Genomic DNA, 21967 nt, shown 5'->3' with positions numbered 1-21967 from the left:
CGGGGGTGAGAAAACCTCACTTTCTGTTTCCTAAAGAGCCTCCCATTGCCCCAGAATTTAACCCCGCAGGAGCTTAGGGACATCCCCGCGCCGAAAATCCCTGGGACTGCCACCGCGCAGACCGGCGTCCCAGCCGCCTCCCGGACGGGCGCCCAGAGGCTGGCTCTGGGCCATCGTTTCTCCCGGGCCCGCCTGAGGTTCCGGGCCGAGCCCGGTCTTAGCCGTTCTTCCGGCTGCGGGGACAGGCCTGGAGGCCTGGGCCCGGCGCCGCCTCGGGCAGCGGTGCTCCGGGTGGGCCGGGGACGTGGCCCCGGCGGGAGCGCGCGAACGAGGCCGCGCCTTCCCCGTCGCAGGGTGCAGGTGGAGGTGCTCCGTGGGTCGCTCGACCCGAGGCCGAATGCGGGCGGGACCCCCAGCTATTCTGGGAAAGGTCTAGGTTCGGGCGCCCCTCCTGGCTCCCCGGTCACTGTGCGCCCCTCCCTCCCCGCCTCGGGTGCAGTCGGTCTTTTTCAGTTTCTTTCCTCGACGCTTCTCGATTACACCATCCCTCTGCGGCACGCGCCCGCCGCCAACCCCGCGGGGGGAACTGGAGAGATCTGCTGGCCCCGGGGGTTTGGGTCGGGCCCCCTCGGGCCGGGGACCGAGGAGGGAGGCCGCCCAGCCACCAGCAGGAGCGGGAGGTGCGCTGGACGTCCGGAGCGGGGAGGGGGCAGCGCGGGCCCTGCGTGCCTCCCCGTCTGCCGGAGCAAAGCTGCTGAAGCTGCAGAAACGCGTTGGCGCCCGTCCACCCGCTGCAAACAAAACCAAACAAAACGCGGCGAAAGGAAAAGCGAAATGGCGCTGCTGAAAATGGAGCCTCGGCCTCTAGGACGTCTTTCTTTTCTCCTCCGTCTCTTACTTCGGCAACTCTGTTTCTTGTCCTTTAACGCTCCGCCGCCCCTCGGCTTTTCTCCCCGTAGTCGCTACCCCATCACCCCTTTGCTTTTCTTCTTAACCATCTCCTTCCCCCGCTTTTCCTTCTTTTCTTTCCCCTCTCGGTTCCTCCTTCTCCATTTTGTGTCACAGGCGCTTCTCTTAGTTCCTTTCTGGGCTCGCGCTCCCCCGCCCGTCTCACTTGGTGTTTTCTGCGTGTCGGGGAGCGGGAGTGGTGGGGGTGGTGAGGCTAGGTATCGAATTGGTTTGGTGGAGACAGGGTTGGTTTTTTTTTTTTTTTTTTTTTAGAACTCAGATGGCTCCTTTAATTAGTCGTGCGCTCGCCCGGCGCCCTCGTCCCCCGCGGCTCTGCTCCTGGACTCGCGCGGCGCCGTCCCACCAGCCGGGCGTCACAGACCTGGAGGAGACTCAGGGCTTGCGCAGAAGTTAATACCTTTTTGAATTTTTTAAGCTTTAGAATATCATTTTTGCCATCTTCGCGGGCATGGCATACTTGGATAGATGGATCTCATTTTCCCAAGGGACTTCCAAGGACCATTTTAAGAGAAGTGTGTAGAGAAGACGGCAATGCTAATAATTTTTTTCCCCTTGTTTTCTTTTGAGCCGAGGGAACCCTAAGCACTGAGATACTTGTGTTCTCCAGGCCGAACTTTTTTGAAAATTACTTTTCCTTTTACACGCATTGTTGACTTTGATCCTTTTGAAGAATGAGGATGAACTCTGTTTAAAAAAAGAGAGATGCTTTTAAATACGTAACGCCCCAAAATGTGGTTCTCGGACAGTTTCTCTAGACGCTTTTATGATTTTGAAGTTCAGGGTCTCTAAGCGGTGTTCAGTGAAACAATGAGAAATATGTCGCTACGTTAAAGATAAAGCAGAAGGTGATATTTCCGGATTGTGCTCAATCGTAGTAGTAGAGTCTCGGGTTTGTTTTTGCTGGGGGTGGTGGTAGTGTTTGGGCAGAACGTGCCTTGGTTCTATTAAAGAATCAGCTGATAGAAGCTATTTCAAGTGAAGGGCTTCAGGCAACACAAAACTCTGAAAGCAGTGACATCATTTTCTGACCTGAATGTGTCTTTTAGTCGTGGTAAAAAAAAAAAAGGTTAGTCTCTATACAATATTTGAAAACAAAAAGATTGTGCTTCCCAGTATAATTATTACCAACTACCTTTCACTTTATTTTCATATCTTCTGACTAGTTTGATCTCCTCTGTGGTCTGTCAGAACCATATCCTACAGAGAAAAATATACACATGCTCATTCCTTACAAGATTCTAGTGCTCCTGGAATTATTTGAAAAGATTTCAAAATTTCATAAGAAGAATCTCTTTAAAACTGTCTCAGGGTAGTATTCTTTGAAAGAATCTTAGAATGGTTCTTTAAAAATTTACCTTCCTTGGTTTTCATGAATTGCTTTGATTAAAGTTAGGTTTTGTTCATATCTTACTTTCAGACTATTTCTTCATAAAAGAAAAAAGAAAGGAAGTAGTCTTGGCAAGAGCTAAACCAGTGCAACTAGGCCTTATTAAGATCCTAAATCTGTAAATTGGTATCCTCCTGGTATGTTTATCAAATTGAGTTTTACATAAACAGCTGACTTTATGTCTTTTAAAAATAGTTTAATCCAGACTCCTACTTCTTTTTTATGCTTTTCCCTTGATAGATAAGCAAAATGAGTCTCAGTGAAAGGGTAGGTAGATTTTTTTCCCCCTAGACAAGCTTTCTAAAAATGGGTAAACTTCAAAAGTTATTACTGCCCTTTATTTTTTAATACCCTTCATTTTAATTGGAATGATTCAGTATTTATACCAAGTTAATCCTATTAAGATGTTGTTTCCTGCTCAAAGGGGATATATTAAGGCACAATTAAGTTTATTTTAGATGGACAACTTTGTATATGCTCTAAGCAAGGGGGTGGGGGGTGCCTAGAGAAAAGTCTCATTTATCTAGAATATATAGATACATACTATTAGTAATGTTCAAAGACCATTGAGTCAGTGTATTGGGGAGAAGGGTATAAATCAGACATGGTATCTGATGTTGAAGTAAATACACATTATAAGAAGTGATTAGTTCTTTATTTTTCTCATTTAAAAACAGACATTCCTATGGAAAAGAATAAAATTAGGTCCCTACCTTACTCTACACACAAATTAAATTCAGATAGACTAAAACCCTAAATAAGAAAAACAAAACTTTAAAAATATTAGAAGGAAATATAGGAGAATATCTTTAGGACCTTGGAGTAGAGAACAATTTCTTAAAACATTGAGATGCACAATTCATAGAGGAAAGGATACATTGAATTATATTAAAATAAATTGTATACGTATGACAAAAGACATCATAAAAGGTTAAAAGACAAGTGGAGACAATATTTCCAAGACATGGACTTGACAAAAGATTAATATTGAGAATGCATAAATAACCTACATGAAGAATTTAATAATTTACATATGAATAATTTCATATGTGAAAGAACTGGGTAAGGATATACACATGTGAAATATAGTGCTACTAACAGGAAGGACTCATTGACTTAAAAAAAAAATTGATTTCCTTTTGGAGAAAAGGAAGGAGGGGAATAGGAAGAAATCCAAAGGGGGTGTCGATTCTTCATAAAAAGATCAAGGGCAACTACAGCAAGATGTTAACATTTTTGTTCTTTCTACTTTATGATATGACTGTTACAATTTATTTAAAATCTCTAGCATTAATTCCTAGTCCAACAAACAAATGACACATTTCTTTATCTTAATTAGTAATAACTATTGTAAGATGGTGTTCACATATAGGATGACAAAGTAAACACCATTCCTCAGTGTTTTTCCTATACCATGTTCAATTATTATATGATGTTCACATCAGAGATTTCTCTAGTTTGGTGTCTGTCTTTTGAAAGCTTGTTTTCTGAGTAGATTTAGTAGGAGAGAGAGACTTGTTTGAAGCTATGAATAAGCATAAGAGTGTTTATTCTAATATGACTAAATCATTAAAAATGCTTTTAAAAGCAAGCAAATTGAGAACTTTCCACGTCATTATAAAACACTCTTGAAAAATCAGTCTCAGGCCTAGAATGTAAGGCAGTATTTTGGCATGTCTAATTTCTTTTTGATGCAGATTGAGTGTTAGGAATTGGTATTTTGGAAGTACATATGTGGCCTCATGTTCTCATTTTATATGGCAGAAATTCATATAAGATGTGGAGCTTCCCTGATGGCTCAGCTGGTGAAGAATGTTTGTAATGCAGGAGACACAGGAGACTCTGATTTGATCCCTGGGTTGGGAAGATCCCCTGGAGGAGGAAATGGCAACCCACTCCATTCCATTTTTGCCTGAAAAATCTCATGGACAGAGGAGCCTGGTGGGCTACAGTCCAAAGGGTCGCAAAGAGTCAGACATGACTGGATGGGCAGGCATACAGTGTACATTTCTACCATTGCTACTTTTCATTAACAGAAGTTTTATTTGCTTGTAACTTTTACAGGGACTAGTAACTTTCACAGAGACTATTCATATCATGGTGACACTGAAATAATATAATACTTCATTTGCTCTGAGACTTCATGTTTGTATTAGGCCAACCAGCGTGATAAAGTAACACAGTTACTGTTTTGGTTACTCATGTGTGAACTGAGTGAGGGGTGTTCACACATTGTATGAACTCTGCCATATGCAGTGGTGTGTGTGTGTGTGTGTGTGCTCAGTCATGTCTGACTCTTTGTGACCCCATGGACTATAGTCCACCAGGCTCCTCTGTCCGTGGGATTTCACAGGCAAGAAAACTGGAGTGGGTTGCCATTTCCTATTCCAGAGATCTTCCCGACCCAGGGATCAAACTCATGTCTCTTTCCTCTCCTGCATTGGCAGTGGGCAGTGCCAAATACAATCATGTCAAATAAAAGTAACTTGAAATGTATGATTCTTTGGGCACATACAGATCCTGCCAATTTTGCTAAAGTAACTTCTGGAAGTTCTAGAGCTTTAATCAAAAACCTTCTATGACTCTCTATTGCCAACAAAATTACAGCCTGTCTCCTCTCTGGCATTAAATGCCCCTGTAACATTATTACGTTTGCATTTCTAGCCTCATTTCCAAAGGCTACTGAACAAGCTGTCTTTAGCTGCTGATCTATTATTATTTGTAATATGTTTATTTAGAAGAGGGTGTCTATACTGTCTTCTCTATCTTTTCTTTCTTTCTATATAAATTAGAATGTACTAGAAAACATAGCTAAAACAGAAGGTTGGGGTTTTTATTCTTTTGTTTATGTAACAAGTCTGTAGGTAAAGACTTGCTGGTATTTTCTCAGGGTTTCAGTGATGTCACAGCTCTGCAATTCACTTGACCTTTAACTCATGATTGCAGAATGGCTGCCACACTTTAAGTATCACATCTTCACCTTGGTACAGAAGTGAAAAAATAGGCAGAAACTGTTCCTCATCAGCCTGACTCATGTCAAGGAGGTAAAATATTTTCCAAAAGCACCCCACCAAAGGATTTCCTCTTACATCTCATCAGTCAGAATTTTTATATAGTTTAGGAACTGGGCCCATTTTTCCACATCAAAGAGAATCTTCTCAATGCCTAAACAAAACTGAAATTCTGCTTAGCCAGGAGGAAATGAGGGAGTGGCTTTTACTTAAACAGTAAACTCTGCCACATCTCCCAGTTTGCACCCAGCATCTGCAAACTAGTTTGTCCCTATCACACTCTTGAAACACCTTTGACTGCTATCGTCATTGACTTTTGAACTTTTTAATCTAGTGAACACTGTTTATTTTCTAACTTGCCTGAGCGTCTTCTGGGACTTACCCACATTCTCCTTGAAATTTATTCATTCATCAACTATCCACTCATCACTTACTATGTATCAGGCATTCTGATAGGTGAGAGTACAGAATTAAATCAGGCATAGTCTTGGTCCTCCACAAGCTTATAGTCAAGTGGAGAAGACAGGTGAACAGATACATGCAAAAATATTAGAGATGCTGTGATGGAATAAGATAAAGTTGGGCACAGAGAAAAGAGCAGTCATTTCTATAACTCAGGTGCTAGGCCACTTTTCAGGGAAGGAAGGGATGGTGCAGTCATTAACAAAGACAGTCTTACTGTTGCTTTGCTGTGGTCTCTGCCTCCTGTCCTAGAAGAATACCGTTGTTATCTAGTTGCTAAGTTATATCTGACTCTTGGGACTCCCGTGGACTATAGCCCACCAGGCTCCTCTGTCCATGGGATTTCCCAGGCAAGAATACTGGAGTGGGTTGCCATTTCCTACTCCAGGGATCTTCCCAACCCAGGGATCTAACCCATTTTTCCTGTATCTCCTGCATTGGCAGGGAGATTCTTTACCAATGAGCCACCTGGGAAGCCCAGAAAAACACAGACCTTTGTATAAAAGTGGGAGCAGATGAGGGCCAGAGAGCTGGTCTCCCCACTCCCCTTGGCCTGACAAATGTATGTGAAATTCCAGAGAAGAGTCAGTCAGCCTTTTTTTAAACTTCAGATCATCTGACACATACAGAATCCACCCAGTGTAGAGGTTATGGAGTGACTTCCTGGTTTATTTACTTCTCACCACTAAACCCTGGATGGACCATATTTCTGCTCTCTTAGATGTCAGAGCCTAACCACTCAGGATGGCAGAAAGGACATATCTGGGGAGATGCAAGCCTGTCTGCTGGATTGCAGGGTAGGACTGGGGAAGAAGTCAAGGCATGATGAGACAGATGGGGTTGGAGAGGTAGGTACCAGTTCACTGCACCCTTAGTGTCTCTGCAATTTTTTTTACAATGCTCAAGACCAAGAGAAATACCTAACAGTTCCATTCATTAAGTTGCTAGTTCCAAATGCCATAATAGTAATTTGTGCAGTGTCTGATAGATGTTGCTGCATTTTCCTCAAAATAAATAAATAAATAAATACATAGTCTACAGCAAATCTGAGGTCACGGTGTGGTGCCCAAGGGTGACTTGGTGCACAGTGTGGGAACCATTCTATAGGTTATTCAAGCTTTTTCATCTAGTAAATTAAATACTTAATTTTGTATTTTAGAAAGACCATTCTTCCAGTGAACTGGAGGCTTGGTTGGAATTAAGATACGATGGGAGGTAGGGAAATTATGAGTTAATGGCAGCCATTTAGGGAAGAAGTGATGAGGATGTAATATGCAGCATACTAATGAGAATGCTATTGGATCTAAACTATCTTATGAATGGATAGGATTTCCTTATCAATTGGCTTTGGGAGAGAAGAGATAGGATAATTCCTAGATTGCAGGGTTGGGTTAAAGGGTACATGATAATAGGAATGTAGGAAAGGCAAATCTTGGGAGAAAGAGTTCCTTTTCTTGGCATGCTGAATTTGAAAGGATGAGATGGATGCATGGTATTGGACCTCAGGAGCAGGTCTGGAAAAGAATTATAAATTCAGGGATTTTCCTGGTGGTACAGTGGTTAAGAATCTGCCCTGCAATGCAAGGGACATGGGTTCAATCCCTGGTTGGGGCGCTAAGGTTCCACATGCCGGGGGGAAACAAAGCCTGAGCACAACTAAAAGTCCAAAAACTGCAGTGGAAAAAGATCCTGCATGAGGCAACAAGGATCCCGTGTGCCACAACTAAGACCTGATGCAGCCAAATAACTAAATAATTTTTTTAAAAAGAAAACCATTATATATATATAATGATACCATATATATACCATTATATATATATAAAGAAATGTACATTCACAAGTTATTTATCCAGAGATTGGGGTTGGCAGCATGACAGTAGACTAGGGAGGAAGCATCCCTGTGTTCAGAGTCAACAGGGGAAGAGGATCCTGCAAAGCAGACAGGACGAGGAGAGAGGTCATGAAGCTTGTACAAGGCAGTGCATCTGGATGAAGCCGGGACTCTACTCTTAACCATTGTACTGTGCAATAGACATCTGGGTCTCATATCTTCTGGGGTGGGACCCCCTGAGTAGAGCTTCCTAGCAGCAGCAGCATCACAAAGAACCCTGTGTGGGCTTATGCTGCAGTGGAGACGGTGGAGTAGAAGGCAGAGGGGCTCAGGAGAGGTGAGTGGCCCATCTCCAAGGAGGGCTCTCTGCAGCAGCAACTCAGCCTTATGTCCAAGGAGCTGCCCTTGCTGGAGCCTCAGGAGAGGAGTGCCATTTTTGTGCCTGCATTTTAAGAAAAAATAAGGTAATGGTCTGTTGACAGTATCAAAGATAATACGCTGATAAAGTAAGGAGTGGTGAAAGTCCATGAAATCTGACCATTTGAGGGGTCTTGGTGACTTATCTAAATACTTCTCTGCAGTGTGTGTGTGTGTCCAGTCACTAAGTTGTGTCCTGCAGTAGAGGGACACAAACTCGAGGAGCTCAGAGAATAGCAAGGAAGACAGTCATGTAAACAAATAATAACAATATTGCAGTCATCTCACACGCTAGTAAAGTAATGCTCAAAATTCTCCAAGCCAGGCTTCAGCAATATATGAACTGTGAACTTCTGATGTTCAAGCTGGTTTTAGAAAAGGCAGAGGAACCAGAGATCAAATTGCCAACATCCGCTGGATCATAGAAAAAGCAAGAGAGTTCCAGAAAAACATCTACTTCTGCTTTATTGACTATGCCAAAGCCTTTGACTGTGTGGATCACAATAAACTGTGGAAAATTCTGAAAGAGATGGGAATACCAGACCACCTGATCTGCCTCTTGAGAAATTTGTATGCAGGTCAGGAAGCAACAGTTAGAACTGGACATGGAACAACAGACTGGTTCCAAATAGGAAAAGGAGTACATCAAGGCTGTATATTGTCACCCTGCTAACTTATATGCAGAGTACATCATGAGAAACGCGGGGCTGGAAGAAGCACAGGCTGGAATCAAGATTGCCAGGAGAAATATCAATAACCTCAGATATGCAGATGACACCACCCCTATGGCAGAAAGTGAAGAGGAACTAAAAAGCCTCTTGATGAAAGTGAAAATGGAGAGTGAAAAAGTTGACTTAAAGCTCAACATTCAGAAAACAAAGATCATGGCATCCGGTCCCACCACTTCATGGGAAATAGATGGGGAAACAGGGGAAACAGTGTCAGACTTTATTTTTCTGGGCTCCAAAATCACTGCAGATGGTAACTGCAGCCATAAAATTAAAAGACGCTTACTCCTTGGAAGGAAAGTTATGACCAACCTAGATAGCATATTCAAAAGCAGAGACATTACTTTGCCAACAAAGGTCAGTCTAGTCAAGGCTATGGTTTTTCCTGTGGTCATGTATGGATGTGAGAGTTGGATTGTGAAGAAGGCTGAGCGCCGAAGAATTGATGCTTTTGAACTGTGATGTTGGAGAAGACTCTTGAGAGTCCCTTGGACTGCAAGGAGATCCAACCAGTCCATTCTGAAGGAGATCGGCCCTGGGATTTCTTGGGAAGGAATGATGCTAAAGCTGAAGCTCTAGTACTTTGGCCACCTCATGCGAAGAGTTGACACATTGGAAAAGACTCTGCTGCTGGGAGGGATTGGGGGCAGGAGGAGAAGGGGACGTCAGAGGATGAGATGGCTGGATGGCATCACTGACTCAATGGACGTGAGTCTGAGTGAACTCCGGGAGTTGGTGATGGACAGGGAGGCCTGGCATGCTGCGATTCATGGGGTCGCAAAGAGTCGGACACAACTGAGCAACTGAACTGAACTGAACTGAATATAAGATATAAGGTTTCCTATCCAGGGTGTAGATTTCTCCTGCCTCTGTCATTCACTCACCACTTGCTGCTTTGAAACATCTGTGCTCCTGGGTTCCATTTGAGTTTCTCTCTTCTCTGCTTGCTGTGTGCGTGTTTAATCACTCAGTTGTGTTCCACTGTTGCTGGTCCTTTGGATGGTAGCCTGCCAGGCTCTTCTGTTCAAGGGATTTTTCAAGCAAGAATACTGGAGTGGGTTGAAATTTCCTCCTCCAGGGGATCTTCCCGACCCAAGGATGGAACCAATGTCTCCCATGTCTCCTGCATTGCAGCCGATTCTTTACCCGCTGAACCTGATCTTCCCCAGCAGTTTCATCCCAGCTTAGGACTTTAACCAGCACCACTAGACTCTTGATTTCTCAATCTATATCTCTAATTCCCTGAGTTTCTGATCTTGAGTTCTGCATCTCCAAAACAATGTGTGCCTGAGCCTGGGCACATGCAAGCTTTTCAGTCAATGTGAACTGCTTTAAAAGTTGATCCTAAATCAATGGACGGTCTACAGACATAGATTTACATATCAAGCCATCACATATTATAGAATAAGTAGATAAGGAAATTTTTCCTGCCAGATTTATCACCAGATGTCAATAATTAGCCAGAAACCAGGTGACAGTTTCAACATGCGAGTTGGGTTAGATACGGATAGTCACTGTGAGTAGTGGACTAGAATACACAGATTTGCAAATCAGAGTGCAGGTTCCACTGCCAACTTTGGGCCATTTAGCTAATTCTCTGCCTTTATTTCCCTGTTAGAAAAGAATTCAAAGACACAATTATGCTTCTTATTTTAATTAAAATATAATTCATGCATCATAAAATTCATCCTTTTAAAGTGTACAGTTAAGGGTATTTACAGAGTGTGCAACCATGACCACTGTCTAATTCCAGAACATTTTCATCACTTCCCAAAGAAACCTTATTCTCATTAACAATCACCCTCTAGTCCCTGACTTCTGCTCTGTATCTGTAGATTTGCTTATTCTGGACATTTCATATAAATGGAATCATACAATATGTGGCCCCTTCATGGATCACAGCCTTCCTTATTATGGTGAAGGTGTTTGTGTAACTCAGTGAAGCTATGAGCCATGCTGTGCCGGGCCACGTAAGACAGATGGATCATAGGGAAGAGTTCTGATAGAACGTGGTCTGCTGGAGAAGGAAATGGAATCCACTCCAGTATTCTTGCCTGGAGAACTCCATGAACAGAATGAAAATGGAAAAAGATATGATGCCGTAAGATGAGCGCACCACCCCCACCCCCCCAGGTTGGACAGTGTCCAGTATGTTACTGGGGAAGAGTGGAGGGCAATTACTAATAGCTCCAGCAAGAATGAAGCGACTGGGCCAAAGTTGAAACGACGTCTGGATGTCTGGATGTGTCTGGTATTGAAAGTAAAGTCTGATGCTATAAAGAACAATATTGAATAAGAACCTGGAATGTTTGGTCCATGAATCAAGGTAGATTGTATGTGGTCAAGCAGGAGATTGCAAGAGTGAACGTTGACATCTTAGGAATCAGACAGCTTACTAAAAAGCAGAGATAATCACTTTTCCAACAAAGGTCTGTATAGTCAACACTATGGTTTTTCCAGTAGTCATGTATGAATGTGAGAGTTGGACCATAAAGTAGGCTGAGCACTGAAGAACTGATGCCTTCAAATTGTGGTGCCTGGGAGTCCCTTGGACAGCAAGGAAATCAAACCAGTCAATCCTAAAGGAAATCAACCCTAAATATTCATTGGAAGGACTGTTGCTGAAGCTAAAGCTCCAGTACTTTGGCCATTTGATGTGAAAAGCCAACTCATTAGAAAAGACCCTGATGCTGGAAAAGATTGAGGACAGGAGAAGGGGGACAGCAGAGGATGAGCTATTAGATAGTATCACCGACTCAGTGGATGTGAATTTGAGCAAACTCCTGGAGATAGTGGAGGTCAGAGGAACCTGGTGTGCTATGTATAGTCCATGGGGTCACAAAGAGTCAGACAGGACTTAGTGGTTGAACACCACCACCACAATATGTGGTCTTTGAGTCTGATTTTTTTGCCTTTGCATAAAAAAAGAGGTCCAACCTACCATGAAGTTTTCAAAGTTCATTCATCTCACAGCTTATGTCAATACTTTATTCCTTAAATAAATATTTGATCCCTTAAATCATATTCCATTAATTGGACATAGCACATTTTGTTTGTCCAATCATCAACTGATGAACTTGGTTCCATCTTGAGATATTATGAATAATGCTGCTGTGAACATGATTGAGTTTTTGTGTGGCCCTACGATTTTAACTCTGAGAAGGCAATGGCACCCCACTCCAGTACTCTTGCCTGGAACATCCCATGGACAGAGGAGCCTGGTAGGCTGCAGTCCATGGGGTTGCTAAGAGTCGGTCGCTGAGCGACTTCACTTTCACTTTTCACTTTCATGCATTGGAGAAGGAAACGGCAACCCACTCCAGTGTTCTTGCCTGGAGAATCCCAGGGACGGGGAGCCTGGTGGGCTGCTGTCTGTGGGGTCGCACAGAGTCAGACACGACTGAAGTGACTTACCTTACAATTTTAACTGCCTAGGAGTGAAATTGTTGGGTCATATGACTCTATGTTTAACATTTTGAGGACCTGTGTAACTGTTTTCCAAAGTAGCTGTGATGCTCTGCATTCTCACCAGCAATGTCAAAGGGTTCCAATTTCTTCACATCCTGGTCACCACTTGTTATTGTCCATCTTTTTTATTTTTGCATGCCAGCAGATGTGAAGTGATATCTCGTTGTGGTTTGAGTTGCATTTCCCTAACAACTAATGATATTGGGCCGTTTTTCCTGTGTCTGACACCCATTTGTATGACTTCTTCTGAAATATGTCTGCAGATCCTTTGCCGATTTTTAAATTGGGTTAGTTTATTGCAGTGTAAGATTTTTTTAATATATATATATTCTATATATTAGATCCTTATCTGAGATATGATTTGCAAATATTTTCTCTTTTTCTATGGTGTTTTTTTCCCCCCTCACTTTCTTGATAGGGAACTTGAAAGCACAAAAAGTTTTTAATCTTGATGACATACAATTTATCTATTTTTTCTTTTCTTTCTTGTGCTTGTATTTTTTTTTTTAATTGTTGCCTAATTCAAAGCATGGAATTTAAGGCCTATGATCTTTTCTAGTAATTTTATGATTTTAGTTCTTACATTTAGGTCTTTGATTCATTTTGAGTTCATTTTTGTATGTGATGTTTGTTAGGGATTCAACTTCATTCTTTTGTATGTGGATGTATAGTTGTCCCAGAACAATTTGTTGAAGACTATTCTTTCCCTACTAAATTGTCTTGGCCTACCTGTTGAGACTCAGTTAGTTATAGATATCTGGGCTTTCAATTTTATTCCATTGATCTCTATGTCTGTCCTTATACTAGTATCATAATTGCAATTCCAAAACCATAAAGTGAACTGTATTGAAGACATTCTTTTTCCCAAATTACTTGATAATTCAAGAGACATCAGTCTGAATTTTCTTTCATACCTTTTTGAAATAGAAGCCTTTGGATCAAAGTCTTCCATCTAAAAATAACTAAATTACATGCATAAATCTAAATTTATTTACTTATTTAAATATTTACTGGTGTATAGCTGCTGGCTGCCCAGGTGGCTCAGTGCTAAAGAGTCCACCTGCCAATGCAGGATCTTTCAGTCCCTGGGATGGAAAGACTCCCTGGAGGAGGAATTTCTTTTCTGGGAAATCTCATGGACAGAGGAACATGGAAGGCTACAGTCCATGGAGTTGCAAAGAGTTGGACACAACTGGGTGACTGAGCACGCACATAGTTGCTTTACAATGTTGTATTTATTTCTGCCATACAGTAAAGCGAATCAGCTATACGTATACATATATCCCTTCTTTTCTAGATTTCCCTCCCATTTAGTTCACCACAGAGCATTGTGTAGAGTTTCCTGTGCTACATGGTAGGTTCTCATCAGTTATCCATTTTATACATAGTAGTGTGTATGTTGTTTAGATGCTGAGTCACGTCCGGCTCTTTTTCGAGTCCATGGACTATAACCCACCAGGCTCCTCTGTCCATGGGATTCTCCAGGCAAGAATACTGGTTGTTGTTGTGTTGTGTTAGTCGCTCAGTCGTGTCCGACTCTTTGCAACCCCAGGGACTGGAACCCTCCAGGCTTCTCTGTCCATGGGATTCTCCAGGCAAGAATACTGGAGTGGGTTGTTATTTCCTTCTCCAGAGGATCTTCCCAACCCAGGGATGGAACCTGTGTCTGCTGCATGACAGGCAGATTCTTTTACTGCTGAGCCAGCAGGGAAGCTCTGAGCCACTTGGGAAGTACTATATATGCATAAATCTAAATTTAAATGCTCACCTACATGAGCCTTTTATATAATTCTACTTTTATGTTGATGATAATGGGCTTTGGCAATCTCTCGTGTATTCTATGAAGCAGTTAAAAAGTCAATTATGAATTGAGGCATTCAATTTCTTATTGTTAGAATGCTGAATATTAATTGAGAACCTAGTGTTCAACTTCCAGTAAAAGCCTTCAAGTTATTAAGTTTAAAAAGTATTTTTTTTGGTTATACCTTGTAAAATTAGACAAACAGATTAAAAGGTCTTTAAATGTAAGAATTCTTAGAAATGAAAAATCTCTTCTTTAGGCAATAGAACCTCTTGGTTTTGTATTTCTGTTATTGAAAATCTTAAAGGGGAAAAAAAAGTTTAAAAATATTTCCAAGGAAAAAGTTCTGTGGTAGCAAGGTGAAACTTTCATGCTGAGGAAAGAAATAATCCTCTTGGATTGACATAGACAGTTGTATTTGGTTCTGTAGCTCATAAAAAATTTTGGATTTTGTCCCCCTGAGTAAAATAGATCACAACCTGTTTCCTGGTCTTGACAAAGGAGGGCCATGGCACAAGTTTTCTGTAGAGATCCCTTGTTGAATTGTTCGTGGATCCCCTATTATCTCTGAGAGGATTTTTTTTTTTTTTTTTAGACAGTGCTAAATCCTTGAAAAATCTCTGCTCCCTATATTTTATTGATTATGCTTAAGAACTTTGTGATGGTTAATTTTATGTGTCAACTTGCCTTGGCCAAAGGATGCCCAAATTGCTGGTCAAATGTTATTTTTGGGAGTGTCTGTGAGAGTGTTTCTAGAAGAGTTTAGCATTTAAATCAATAGACTGAGCAAAGAAGATCCCCCTGGCCAGAGTGGGTGGGTATCAGCCAATCCACTGGGGGCCTGAGTAAAACAAAAGGCAGAGAAAGGACCTTTCTGTTTGAGCTGGGACGTCCATCTTATTCTGCCCTCAGACTCTGGTGCTCCTTTTCTTGGGCAGGATGGGGCTTACGCCACTGGTTCCTCTGGTTCCCAGGTCTTTGGGCTTGGGTTGGACCTCCTGCTTCTAGATGGCAGGGCGTAGTTCTTAGCTTTCATAACCTCAGGAGAAAACATTTCAGAAAAAAATCTCTTTTTCTATTTGTATGTATCTCCTATTGCTTCTGTTTCTCTGAAGACTAGTACAAACTTCTGTGGCAGCCAATCCAGGACAAGAGGTACCCTTGTCCAAACCCTGATAAACCCCAGCAGCTCCATGTGAGTCTTACTTCACAGTTTCAGAAATTAATATGCATCTGTTCACCAAGAGCTTAATAGGTGAGGAAGACTGTTATCATAACCAAGTGATAAAGGATTTTGTTTTTGAACCACAAAACTCAATGATGATTCACTGATCACAACAGATCATGTGAATGATCCATCCCACCCCCAAAACCGTAGGCAATGGTTATTCCCCTTTCAGGTGGCTATGTCTCAGGAGATGAAGTGTCCCGTCAGAGTGATTTAGTGAATATAAAATTGAAACAAAGAAGGGATAATTAGGGGATTTTAAAATAAAAATTTAAATTATTATTTCAAGAATATTTGTTTAAATAAATGAGATTATTCACATTGTATGATGTTGAGGAATACTGAAGTCTGTTCTGCCAAACTCAAGGTCATTGTCACCTATCTCCCTGGGCTTGTTCTAGCCTCATTTTTTTTTTTTCCATTTTTCCATTGTTTCAGATGGATGTTATAGCATCCAGTTTATTAAATGTGTTAGAGGGAGCAAAAGCACCCAACCTGAATCTGTTTATGAGGAAAACACCAGACAACCTGACATTTAAGGACATTTTACAACGTAACTGGCCTGTATGCTGCTGAAATGTCCAAGTCATGGTGTGTAAGAGACAAACAAATACATTCAGGAACTGTTACAGATTTTAAAAGACTGAAAGACAGTTCAATGACATGCAAATCATGACCTTGGATTATGTTTTGCAATAAGGGACCTTAGTGAAACAACTGGTGAAATCGGAATAAGATCTACAGATTAAGTCCTAATCCTCATAATGCCGTATCAATGTTAAGATTCTAATTTTGATCATGATTCTGTGGTTATGTAATGAAATTCCTTCACTTTAGGAAATACCCCAAAGTATTTAATGGCTATCACATCTGCAATTTACTGTTAAATCAGAAAAAGTTAAATATTGAGAGAAAGAGAAAAAGTTACAGTGTAGTAAGATAACAACATTTGTGACATTTGGTTAAATTCTTTGTACTATTCTTGCAACTTTTGTGTCTGAAATCATGTTAAAAAAAAACAACAACTTTAAACTAGTGGGAGATTTTTAAAGTCTCCAAATTGTTTAAAAACATGTCTAATGTACAGTTCTCAAAAACAAAACAAAAAAAGAGGCAGGATAGCCTAGTGGTTAAGAAAGTAGTCTGGAGACTTCCCTGGTGGCCCAGTGGTTAAGAATCTGCCTTCCAATGCAGGGAACCAATGGTTCAGTCCTTGACTGAGGAACTAAGACCCCTCATGCCCTGAGGGCAACTAAGTCCACACTTGGCAGCCAAAAATACATAAATACTGAAATAAATAAGCATAATTTTTTTTTAAGTGTCTGGAGTAACATGCCTGGATTTGAACACTGGCTCTGTCACTGACTGTGATTTTGGGTTAGTTTCTTAACTCTAGTTTCTCTACCTGTAAAACAGGGATGGTAATAGTGGAAGTTACTTAACTAGGTCACTGTAAAATTTAAACAGGGAAACATTGGTAAAGAACTTGGAACAGTGCCTGAAACAAAGTCTTATATGTTAAATAAATAAATTTAGAAAAGCACTTCAGCCTTAGCAGTACCAAAATCACCTTTAGGAATAGCAGTGTTTTAAACTTTTAAAAAATTTTAAAGTTTTTTTAGAAACAGTCGATTTGACCTTTTATTAGTCTCATCTTTGGTCAACTTGGGATTACTGTTGTTTCCCTTGATAATTCTGGTACTAAGTCTTTTAGTCAGCTTCATAGTAGGAATCTGTGAACTCTACTAATATTTTACAACAATATGACTATAACTTTCATTTTCAGTTGTTCAATACATTTAACATAACTAAGTCAAGTCCTATAGGAGGTATAAAGACATAACATTTCTGAGCTCTAGGCATGTACACAAGTTAGAAGGGGTTTAAATAGGTACAGAGATGGCTGCCAATATAATATGAGGTTTGGCCAAGGAAAAAGTGCTAGATGGTTACAAGAAGGAAAGATTAGATCTAGTTGGAGGGATCAAGAAAGGTTTCATAGGATGAGACCACTGTATGAGCTTGAAGGAGAAATAGGCTTTAAAAGGCAAGATGACAAGGGAAGGGTATTCTAAAAACAGGCATGAGAAGAAAAAAAAAAGGTACAACAACAAGGAACAACAGGTGGTACCTTGGGCAAGTTATTTAAAGTTTAAATAGATTTAGGACTTAAATTTAAAACCATTATAAGCCTTAGTTTCTTCATCCATAAAATGGGTATAACAGTAGTATCCATTTATTGGAGCTTAAGTTCTATGTAGGGAAATAGGAACATGGAGTATACCTTGTGAATATTAAGCAGTGAAAATGGGGGTGGAAAAGTGGAGACAAAGTCAAAGTTTAGAGCTGTTGCAAAGGTAGAATCTATGACTTTCTGAATGATCCAAGGTAAATAAAAGATAAGGAACTTGGATGATACTAGGATTTCAACTGAGCTTCCAGAAGAGTGGTAGTGTCCTTTAAGGGCCACAGTGGGGGAAAACTACCTTTACCATATCTCATAAACATTGAGCTTGCGCTTTGTTTGTGATATCTCATATTTGAAAAACATCCTTTTGGTGGGATCATACTTTAAATATATAAGAGCACTTGTTATTTACAATATTCTAGGATGAATCATTTTGTAAATATTGTCAAATCTTTCAAATATGGATTTATTTGAGCTTGCTTGTGCTTTTTTTTTTTTTTTTTTTTAATAAAAATGACCTGTATAATGTTTATATGCCTTTGAAAACTCTAATGATGTTATGGTCAATGTTTCATTGAGTGAACAGTTCATTACATACCAGCTCTTTAACAGCTACAATCTTCACAGTGATTCAGTTGACTTTAATTCAAGGTTTCAAAATCCATTTACAGGATAATAGCCACAAGGAGGAGGCTATTCCCAGGGCTTTGGTCTGACTCCCTTTTACTGCATAGCAGTTTTAAAATGTGATTTCAGTTAGTTTTGAAAGTGGGTCTCAGTTCTTTACTTGCTTTTAGAGACTGCTGGTTCAACATTCTCTTTTAACTGATTTCCTTGTGTCCCAATCTCTAACTCCCTGGATTTCTTTTTAAATTTTAACTAACTGGATTTTTCTTTTTTCTAATTTTTTAAAATTTATTTATTTTAATTGGGGGCTAATTGCTCTACAATATTGTGGTGGTTTTTGCCGTAAGATTTTTCATTTTTAACAACTCAGTCACTGTCCTTTTGAAATACAGGAATTGAAAAGAATTAAGGTCATGCACAATTGTGTTCATGAAAATCCTGTGGGTTGCGTCTTCTATTGGTTTGAAATTGGAGGCATGGCTTCTGAGAGCACTGGAATCATGATACCAGGAAGGTCTATAAATCAGTGTGAGCCATCTTGCCTTGTATGTCAAGATAGGTGGATTCCATTTGCAAGATGTTCTTTTTCTCTCTTTTTTCCTCTCTGAGATGGAAATAAAATATAGAGGCCCATTAATCTGCAGAGGTCAGCTTCTTTGATAGGGCACATTCTTGGAAGAGTTAAAGTTGCAGTTCATTGTATATAATATACAAAAAGGGGGCAAAATGCCCAGTCCTTTGTACTTTTAGCAATTATAAAGACCCTAAGTATTAATGAAGCTGTAAGAATCATTTGTTGTGGGTTATCCTGAAATTTAAGGAAAAATGATGTGTGTTTCTGAAGTTAATCCAGTGGACTTAATTTGGCTTTAAAAACTGGGCATAGATATTAAGGCCTAAAATGAGATAATCACAAAGATTTAGATGACAACACATGCACTTATTTTTGTAAATGGGCATTTTGCATAGAAGTTACATTTGATATGCATCATGGGAGTGAAATGTTCATATTCCATTTAATATATGTTCTTTTGAAGAATTTACAAATAGACAAAATGGCAAAGCTAATGAACTGTGGATATAGCAATTTATTTTCTTAAAAATATTAACAACCACAGAACTAGGCTTGAAGACCAAATTTTAAAGAACTATCTTCACATAGAAAAAAAATTTTAGGATACAGTGAGCTAATTAATTAGTGTATGATGAGCCAATTATTTCTTTTTCTCATCAACCTTTTCAGCATCTCTCTTTTTCAAAGTTAGAATGTTAGCATGATGACTGAACTGAGGAAAAGAGATTGGAGCTTTAGGTAATCTCATGAATAGAACTGTCCCTAATATTTCAAGCAGCAGAGTAAATATTGAATGAAAGGGTGGTGAGGTACTAGTCGCAGTCTGTTCTAACTGAACAGTAACAAGCACAACAGCAAAGGAGAGAATACTCATTTTGGTATTCAGAGAAGAAAAACCAGTGTCTCATAGTTTTTGCTCACATTAACAGGTACATAAAACGTTTAAGTATGGATGTAGCATCATATAATGAAAGCAGATTCATTATATGTTCTTTATAAGTACTTCCTGGATTTTTCTTTAATTCAAAATTTTCAAATGCATTTCTTAAAGATCTTTTTTTTTTTTTTTTTGAGGGCAGCGTGGTACAGCTTGGTATGAATCCACAGCTGTTTGATATCTCAGTGCTTTCAAGGAACTTCACTAATAGGTTCCAAAGCCAATTTAAGTTGTCTTATCAAGCCACAGGAACTCAAAATGTTGACTGGACTAAGGCACACCACATACAACTTCTATAAATCAAGATATGAATTCTTCCTCAAGGGATTCTAGACAGCAATTTAGTGACTGTTAAAAATTTAAATATAGATTTGTCAAGTGGAAAGTAGCAATTCTCTGAGGCGGAAAGAGGGGGAAGTGTCTAGGGTTTTGAAGATTATCTCAAAAGGCATCAGGATATAGTCACACAAAGGGTAAGATTTTCATATAGTGTATTTACAGGGATGTAGTGTTTGCCACAGGTGTTTCTGTGTTAGGGATTTTCAGGCATTAATCATAAATCATACTTTTTTTTCTTCTTTAACTTCTCTTTCCTCAAATTGGGTTGTAAATATCCTGTGACATGTATGTTTTCAGTGGCATAGTTCAAATGTAGGTGTACAGGCTAATTTCAGGGAGACTTGGGAGCGAATTTAGCAATTAACTACAGTGTACAGAGATTAAAGAATAATGCTGTAGCTTTTCCCCAATAACAAAATGTAAGTGATGAGTAATTGCACTTAGAGATTAGTACACAACAAATGGGAATTGTATATACGGATTATTTTAATAATACCTGAATATAAAAATGAAGGCAGATACAATTCAGATGACCTTGGGAATGCTACACAAGAAAATTATGAAGATTAGTGAACAAAGCACCGGATAGAGTTTGAAACAAAAGGAAAGTTTCTCAGCTCATAAGATTAAAATTTTTATTTCCCTATAAAACGAACATAATAAATAGTTAACTCCCTGAAACAAAACGTTCCAAACGGGAGGGGGGTGGGGAGTAACAGCAGTATTTTAACTCTCTTGCAATATGAAATTCGGCTCGATCTTGCTGTATTTTATAATTTTACAGTATGCTTAAAGGTAGAAAATAGAATTAAAGGGTTAGAAATGCTAACTGGAAAAATTGGATTTTAATGAGAGGAATCAGTAAGCAGAAAAGAAAGAAACATTCATGCACTGCCTTTATTATTCTTCATAAAGGTTATGGCTGGAGGTGGTAACCGCATCGGAGTCTCTGTGGCGCAATCGGTTAGCGCGTTCGGCTGTTAACCGAAAGGTTGGTGGTTCGAGCCCACCCAGGGACGCTCTTCTATTTTACAAGATTGTCGCCGGCAGTTTTGCACAAATCATGGGGTTGAGGCCTCTGGGCTACGCTGAGCTGGATTTTCGGAGCCGGTGAAGAACAACCGCGGGTCTCACTTCGCGGTCCGCGGGCAGGCGGAGGGGGGAATTCTTCAGCTTCCGGGCGCGCAGGGGCCCCTCCTCCAGCCGCCTCGCTGCCCGTGCGGCCAGGTGGGCGCTTCCTGCCAGCCCCGGGTCGGGCGTGTGCGTCCAGCGCCTTAAAGCCCCCGCGTCCTTTCACTTACACGCCCTCAGTTCCTAGACTCCGGCCCTCACCCGGTCGCCCGGGCCGCTCGGCTCGTGCCCCGCCCGCTGGGCTCCGGCGCCGCGAGCGCGCGCTGAGGCGGGGCGGCAGCCGCGTCCCGGCCTCGAACCCGCCGCCCCGGCTCCCGCGCGGCCGAGGGGCCGGCGTTCCCCTTCAGGACCCTTACCGTGTCGGAGGTTGACTGAACGTACGTATTTAATGTCAGGTTCAAGCTGTACATCGACTTAAGACACTCCAGGTGTTTGTCCCCCCGCCCCCGCCCCCGCCCCCCGCAGTGTTGAATTGTGCAGCATTTTGTTTGCTCCCTGTCACCAAATAATCCCAGAATTTAACTTAGCCTGGCGTTGGTAAACTCAGAAATGTGTCATAAATAAAGACTCTGTGTGACACTATTGTAAGAGTATGTGTATATTTTACTTTTTCTACTAAAGTTTTAGAATTTAATAAACAATAGAATATACCTGCAAAATGTCCCATATATTCGGAAAGGGAGAAAGCTTTATTTTACAACTGTGTTGTTGTTACACATTAAAAAAAAATGAGAAAGATTAAAAATGAAACTGCTACTATATTTTACTTCGACATTCTATATGCATATTACCGTTTCACAAAGCTCTCGCAAGATAGTTACCTTGTACTTTGTTCTCTAAATATATGCTGCCTTGAGACTTAATCACAG

At 40.6% G+C, this 21967-nt stretch overlaps 1 protein-coding gene, 1 non-coding gene and 1 pseudogene across 2 annotated transcripts in view; all 3 read left to right on the top strand.

Moving 5' to 3' along the window:
• The window catches only part of LOC139186452 (large ribosomal subunit protein eL31-like), a 91904-nt pseudogene that overhangs the window by 952 nt on the left and 68985 nt on the right, over window positions 1-21967 (top strand).
• LOC139186639 (uncharacterized) overlaps window positions 1-21967 on the top strand; it is a 35782-nt gene that overhangs the window by 7120 nt on the left and 6695 nt on the right. Inside the window, exon 5 of the mRNA XM_070801925.1 lies at window positions 11-21475. Coding sequence (XP_070658026.1) covers window positions 11-1221 — 1211 coding nt within the window. The 3' untranslated portion in view covers window positions 1222-21475. The remainder of the gene's footprint in view (window positions 1-10; window positions 21476-21967) is intronic.
• On the top strand, window positions 20913-20986 carry TRNAN-GUU (transfer RNA asparagine (anticodon GUU)). Its single transcript has one exon. It is a non-coding gene; the product is annotated as a tRNA-Asn (tRNA).

Source organism: Bos indicus, chromosome 13 (assembly GCF_029378745.1).
Source record: "Bos indicus isolate NIAB-ARS_2022 breed Sahiwal x Tharparkar chromosome 13, NIAB-ARS_B.indTharparkar_mat_pri_1.0, whole genome shotgun sequence".
Lineage (NCBI taxonomy): Eukaryota > Metazoa > Chordata > Mammalia > Artiodactyla > Bovidae > Bos > Bos indicus.
Note: the sequence above shows the minus strand (reverse complement) of the source record. Positions and strands in the feature narration are given on the sequence as shown.